At 44.5% G+C, this 6,972-nt stretch overlaps 1 protein-coding gene across 2 annotated transcripts; it reads left to right on the forward strand.

Moving 5' to 3' along the window:
- The first annotated feature begins 859 nt into the window (after nt 1-859).
- On the forward strand, nt 860-6,135 carry mat2ab (methionine adenosyltransferase 2Ab). Of its 2 annotated transcripts, XM_079355239.1 has the most exons (9): nt 860-1,112; nt 2,058-2,135; nt 2,501-2,623; nt 2,711-2,823; nt 2,909-3,052; nt 3,151-3,369; nt 3,459-3,641; nt 3,733-3,866; nt 4,430-6,135. In XM_079355239.1, exons 1-9 carry the CDS (start codon nt 1,022-1,024, stop codon nt 4,530-4,532), a joined length of 1,188 nt encoding a protein of 395 aa, XP_079211365.1. In that variant the 5' UTR covers nt 860-1,021; the 3' UTR covers nt 4,533-6,135. The 2 variants fall into 2 exon arrangements, with proteins under 2 accessions (XP_079211365.1, XP_079211366.1); XM_079355240.1 differs by having other exon boundaries at nt 3,733-6,135.
- Nucleotides 6,136-6,972: the final 837 nt, after the last annotated feature.

The following is a 6,972-nucleotide window of genomic DNA, read 5'->3' on the forward strand; positions in this document are numbered from 1 at the left end:
TTCTCACAATCTCAACTTATCAATGGTCAGTTTCTCAAAATCTCAGCTCATCAAGCATCCTTATCCATGAGATAGCGATATAAATAAGTCGAGATCTCGAGATTACAAATGAACAAACTCTCTAGCACAGGAAAATGTAGTAAAATACCTCACAGGAAGAACTGAAAAGAAAAGACCAAGTTATACGGAAAAATAAAGATCAAGTCAATACAGAAGTTGACATCTTGAAAAAATAAGGTCAGTAGTGATTATCACGGGTTTAGTTTAGCAATCCTACAATAAAAAGTAAGCTTGTATGTCTGCCTAGGGCTTCCGTAGTTTGAGACACGGTGATGATTAAAACGTTTTTTAGTTTGTTTTTTTATCCAGTAACTTTACTTTTTAAGTAACTTCTTATCTGTTCTGTTCTATCTGTGACACCAACAGGCTAATGGCTCTTTTTTTAACTTTTATTGATGCACATTTCTTTTACACTTTTATATTTTTATCAAATTTAATTTAGCACGTTTGTGTGATTTTTTTCTGCTGTCCTGCTTTGCTGCTGCAACACTGTCAATGTCTGAGTTTGCGAGATGAATAAACGATTATCTTTTATTATCTTACATATTAATCTTTAATTACTTGTTTATATTTTCAGTTAATTGGTAATATGTAATGTCTACATTTGAGAGCACAGCCTACCGAAGTGCTTGTGTGCCAATAAAGCTGAAAACACAGTAACGCCTTCTCTCAACACACGCTGTCCTGTTTGCCAATCTGCGGCTGCGCATTCAACTCCCGGGTCCCCCCCGTTCTTGATTGGCTGAATGTATGGTCCGCCTCCTGGTGACGTCACGGCGTCTGACTTCACGCGGGGATAAATACTGGAGCTCTGCGCCATGAGGCTGAGTGAGACAGGCTTACAGGGATCAATAACAGCGAGAGGCCGGGAGCTGTTTTTTTCCGCCGAGCCACAGACAGTGAAGAAGAACATTAGTTAATCTGCTATTAACCACATTAACAGCAGCCACCGTGACCGACAATGAACGGACAGATGAACGGGTTTCACAACTCCCTCATTGAAGAGGACTGCTTCTTGTTCACCTCGGAGTCGGTCGGAGAAGGACACCCCGGTGAGATCCTTAATAATACACCCTCATCATTTCTTCCACCTTTCTTGTCTCTTAAAAATAACCAAAGACTCTTGGTTGTAAATGTGTCGGTGCTCGGTGTTGGCCCTCAGTAGACTTAATCCCCCTCCACGAGCACTTGAATGACAGTAACGGCCCTCTTTCCGCTGCGTTAAACTAGCCGGGCCGGTGTAACGTCGATTTTTGCTACCCTTCGAGATTTGATCCCATGCGGATCTTTACAGTACCAGGGGGCATATAAAGCTCCAATTGTGGGTTTATTATTAACTATAAAAACATCATACCCGTTTTTGAGTGCGTAGTACTGTATAAAACTGATAATGTCCAGAGGGCATTGTTTGTTAGGAGTTTATTGTCAGTCGACATGCTCTTTGCCGGAAATCTTCAATTATAGAGCATCAAAACTTGATCCTCGCACTGACAATGCATTTACAGTGATTAGTTAATAACGCTTGTATTATTTTGTTTGGAAAGCATTATTTTTGATTGGAAATGCAGCGGTTGCTGTCATTTCGCGCTTATGGTAGCATTTTTCTACACGGATCCAAAACTCGCCATAACACCCTGTATTTCATCAGCACGCGCTGCTAGCTAATGTTAGCCAGCTGCTAAAGAGAGGGAAGATGTCGCGTGACGTGCTCGTTTACAGCTTTACCTGTCGTTATGTAATGATGTGATTTAAAAAGCTTGCAGGACTCCGCGTGTTATTATTTTAGTTTTAATGGTTCGGGAGGTTATCATCCATGTCTTCCGGTGGTATGATAGTTGCGCGCGCTCACTTCTTTTCCTCCCCACATGTGCACATGCTGAAATGGCGACTATTGAGAAAGAGCGAGCCACTCCCACCAAGCAACATGCCTCAGTTTACATCCATACATGTGTTGTGTTAACCTGCAACTTTTTTTCTTTTTTTTTTTTACTTCTCAGACAAAATCTGCGACCAGATCAGTGACGCGGTTCTGGACGCCCATCTCAAGCAGGACCCTGATGCCAAAGTTGCATGCGGTAAGTAAAATAAATGTTTGTGTTGTAGGATCTTAATAAGATTGCCAATTGAATATTATGCAACACAAAGAAGGATGGCAGCATCAAGTTATTTTGAAGTGCATTGATTGGCTCAACGTTTATTAATACTGGAGCTCATTGACGGGTAACTCTCTCTCTCTTGCTGTGCTGCCCAAGTGTTGAATATTACTCGTATACTGTAGGTAGCTGTGTAAAGACAACACAAATGGCAGGTATTAGACCGTGTCAGGTTCTGAAGGTGTTGCGGGTTCTTCTTCTGACCACACGTTAAAGAAAAGCATGCCAGCGCTTTCATCACGGCGTAAATGGAACTAATGTTCTTGCATCTTTCTTTCCTCGTGCAGAGACTGTGGCCAAGACCGGGATGATTCTTCTGGCCGGCGAGGTGACATCACGCGCCACGGTGGACTACCAGAAAGTCGTCCGCGAAACCATCCGCCAAATTGGCTACGACGACTCCTGCAAAGGTTTGCTCGTTTTTTGGGGTTTTTTTCCGTTACGCTTTCTTGTAAAGTTTTTATGAATCGTGTCTTGATCGTCTTCTCCCCGCGAAGGCTTCGACTACAAGACGTGCAACGTGCTCGTCGCCTTGGAGCAGCAGTCTCCCGACATCGCTCAAGGTGTTCACATCGACCGCAATGAGGAGGACATCGGAGCAGGCGACCAGGTTGGTACCGGACGCCAACGTGCGTGCGTTTTTTTTGTTTTTCCCTGCAAAGCGTCTTGAACACTGACCTCGTCTTCCTCCGCAGGGCTTGATGTTCGGATACGCCACTGACGAGACCGAGGAGTGCATGCCCCTCACAATCGTCCTCGCTCACAAGCTCAACGCCAAGATGGCTGAATTGCGTCGCAACGGCACCCTCCCGTGGCTCCGACCGGACTCAAAGACGCAGGTAGAGCCGTCGCACTGACTCTGAACGAACAGCTGTGACACATTTTTAGTTTCGCTTTTCGCTCATCTCAATTTTTATTTAAATTTTTTTAATCGCAGGTGACCGTCCAGTACCGTCAGGACCGCGGCGCCATGCTTCCCGTGCGCGTGCACACTATCGTTGTGTCTGTGCAGCACGACGAGGACATCTGCCTGGAGGAGATGAGAGACGCCCTGAAGGAGAAGGTCATCAAGGCGGTGGTTCCCTGCATCTATTTGGACGATGACACCATCTACCACCTGCAGCCCAGCGGGCGTTTTGTTATCGGGGGTCCTCAGGTGATTCACGGCGGCGAGAAGAAGAAAAAAAAAAAGCTCTTTCAGCCTGCGTAATGTGTTCCTGTCTAACCTGTTCATCCACATCTCAGGGTGACGCTGGTCTGACCGGACGTAAAATCATCGTGGACACTTACGGAGGCTGGGGAGCGCACGGCGGCGGCGCCTTCTCAGGCAAAGATTACACTAAGGTGGACCGCTCGGCTGCATACGCCGCACGCTGGGTGGCCAAGTCTCTGGTGAAGGCGGAGCTGTGCAGGAGGGTGCTGGTCCAGGTGAGTGGAAATGCATCCGGTCCACATGGAGCGCGGCTGCAGGACTTTGTTTGCTCGTTGATGCATACTTGTGCGTGCGTGTGTTTTTTAGGTGGCTTATGCGATCGGAGTCGCCCACCCGCTCTCCATTTCTATCTTCCACTACGGGACGTCCAACAAGAGCGAGAGAGAGCTGCTCGACATCGTGAAGAGGAACTTCGATCTGCGCCCCGGAGTCATTGTCAGGTAAAGTATAACAGCTGAAGACAGCAGCTCCAGGCCACCTGCTTTATTTTTTTTCCCTCTACCATGTGCCTTAATTTTCTCTCATGTAGTCGCACTGATCAAGATTTCACTTTTTTTTCTTCTTTTTTTTTTTTTTTTGCGTTGTTAAATTCGGTTTCTTTAGCTGTGCATATTTAAAGGTGGGGATTTTCCACATCTGTTCTTTTATTTAACGCTAGTGTGAAATAACAAGGCACATCCATTAAGGGAGATGTTAATTGCATATATACAGCCTCAGGAGTTTAGAGAAGTCATTCTTTTTAAAAAGATGGGATGAGTGTGGTTTCCATCTGCAAGCTGCAGCAACAAACTGCTGAGGGATGAGTTTGGTTGGTAAGTGTCGAAAAAGCATCACACGACTCCCTCTTCACAAGCTGCTCTCACGCCCCTCCTGGAGTTTGTTTTCTTCCTCTTCCTGCTGGCATATATGAGTGTGTGTGTTTTGAAATCGTTTTTTTTTTTTTCTTTTTCTTCTTCTTCATTCTTACGAGACTGCTGCTAAAAGTGTCGATTATGTATTCCAGGGAGCTGGATCTGAAGAAGCCCTTGTATCAGAGGACCGCAGCCTATGGCCACTTTGGCCGAGACGCCTTCCCATGGGAGGTGCCCAAAAAACTAAAGTACTAAACCTGTTAAGCTTTTCCCCCCAGGCTTGTTGGTGTATACTACAGAGAAGCCTCCAAGGTCCCGGGGGTGAAATGCGCACGTCTCTCATTATGGCATCTTTTAACACATGACTCCCTTCCTCACTCCCTCCTTTTTTTTTTTCTTCTTCTTTTTTTTTTTTGTGTCTTTGTTACTGTTTTCTGCTGGTTACAGTGTCACACTTTGTTGAAAGAATCGGATCGGTGCGATGAACTCGTGCGCCGTAGTACTGAATGTTTCTCGTCGTGAATAAAACCCCGCAAATCGTTGCGTCCACTTGTTTCTCCTTTCAGCATTCCTCACCCGTCGGTATCGTCGTTCTTCTACTCGGTGTCATGGCGGTAGCGTGTTAGGCCGTATGCGATACTCCCCTCCTTTTAAGTTACTGGTGCTACGGATGTCTGCTCAACACCCAAAACTTTCCAAATCAACTGAAGAGCTTAATTTGACCGTCTGTTGCGACGCTGTTCCAAACATTCCTCCTTCGTCCGTCTCTTCTCGACTATTCGCTGACCTTGCGGTTTTTTGTCGTCTTTATTCCCTTGTCTTCGCGGAGGATGCTAGAATGGCACAATTAAAAACAATTTAAAGGGGTTGTTGCTGTTTTCACACATTTTTAAAAAAAAATAAAAATGAATGCTATGCATTGCAGGCTAAGGAGGTGAGCCAAATCCTAAGTCGAAGCCTCAGACGCCCCTACAGACCTTAGCTGTTTTCTGACGTAATACAGAAAAGTCAGAAGCTGCTATGTCGCTGCTCTGGTCTGCAGAGGTGTTGCTAATACTTGATAGTGATGAAAAATTGGATTGTTTATACATTGAATTTTTTTTTTTTTTTCTCTCCATGGTTTGAAGTGACTAAAGGCCCTCGTGCTCCTTGAGTGTATTGATGGCAGGTGTAGCTACAGAGAAACCTGGCGTCCATCTTTGGCCTTAAAGGAGCGGCACGTTCTTTGCCACATCGTCTCATTTGGCTAGGACTCAAAACCTCAACACTATTTATTTGTTCTCTGAAACCAGGCGTGGATACAGAGTAGCCGTGGTTTCAGAAGGCAGCTTTAATTTTATTTTATTTTTTTGGCTCATTTTCCAGGGTTCGGCTGCAGGCTCCGGAGTGTTGTACAGAAAAGCTTTGGTCTGCCTACGCCGGCTTACTGTTCATGACCATTTTTATATCGTTTTTTTTGGACTGTCGATCTTTTTAAGAGGTGAGCCAGTGTTGAAATGTCCCGGTACGATCCTTAGGCTCTCGCCAAATAATGCGGCGGCCATATTTGGTTGGTGTAGTACAGAGAAACCAGCCTCGTTTACACGGCCGTCCCATTGTCGGGTTGAGTTTCAAGCTTTCGTTTTGTTCCCTTTTTGGAGGTCGTCCCGTTGGCTACAGTAAGTGTAAGAGTGCCTTTTCTATTTCCTCTTCTCTCTCTCTCTCTCTCCCTCCCCCCCCCCCCCCCCCATTTGCTTTCTCCCCCTCCTGCCAACATGCATTCAAATACAGAAGGAACAAGTAGCTGAAAATTGTAATGCTTCATGTCTGCTCTGGGTAGTTTCATCATGCTGTGTAATAAACTACTCCTTTCAAATCACTGCTGTTGTCACGTTTAAGTTATTTTAAAGGTTTGCATAGCACGATGTGGGGCGAGATTTATGTGAGCCACTTGATTAAATCCTTCAAAGTGCTGAAACTTAAAAACTCCAGAGATCTTCAGTCATTTTTTTGCGGTAAAGAAGTTTAGCATCAAAACGATGAGACAAACATCACCGGCTGATGTGATTATTACCCCGACGTCAGTTGTGTTCAAGACTGCTGTTTTGTTCACGTCCTCGAAGGTGAGGTCAAAACCTACATGTAGCCTGGTACATGTTTTAAATCTCCCATGATGCATTTCACTTTACAGACCGTTTAAAACTTTACAAATTATTAATTTCACTTTAGTTTTCGGGGTCCATCTTCAACTATCGCTGAGAAAAGCTGCTTTGCTAATTTCCATCTGCGGTCTGCAGCAGGTCAACAAAGAAGAAACTCAATACAATAAAACTTAAATTCATATCATACACATTCACTACATTGAAAATAATTTATACAGCATCAGATTTAAAATACTTTAATACTAAGAGGAAGCACTTCCAGGAACATAACTGAGCATGATTTATTTACCATCTCTTTCTTGATGTGTCATGAAAACATGGAAATCAGTTTATACTTAAAGCTCATTGGGGGTATTGTGTTCTTGTATGGCGTTGTATGAGAAACGGGGGGGGGGGGGGGGGGGGGGGGAGGTGTTAGTTTATGTTCTAAAACAGATCTATCCTAAAAGTCATTTAAAGGAAATCTTTAAAAAAAAAAAAAAAAAAAAAACATTCAGCGGTGAACTTTGGGTTGAACTTGGGCTGCATCAGGTTTTTTGGGAGGAGTCATTTGC

Source organism: Symphodus melops (assembly GCF_947650265.1).
Source record: "Symphodus melops genome assembly, chromosome: 1".
Classification (NCBI taxonomy): Eukaryota; Metazoa; Chordata; class Actinopteri; order Labriformes; family Labridae; genus Symphodus; species Symphodus melops.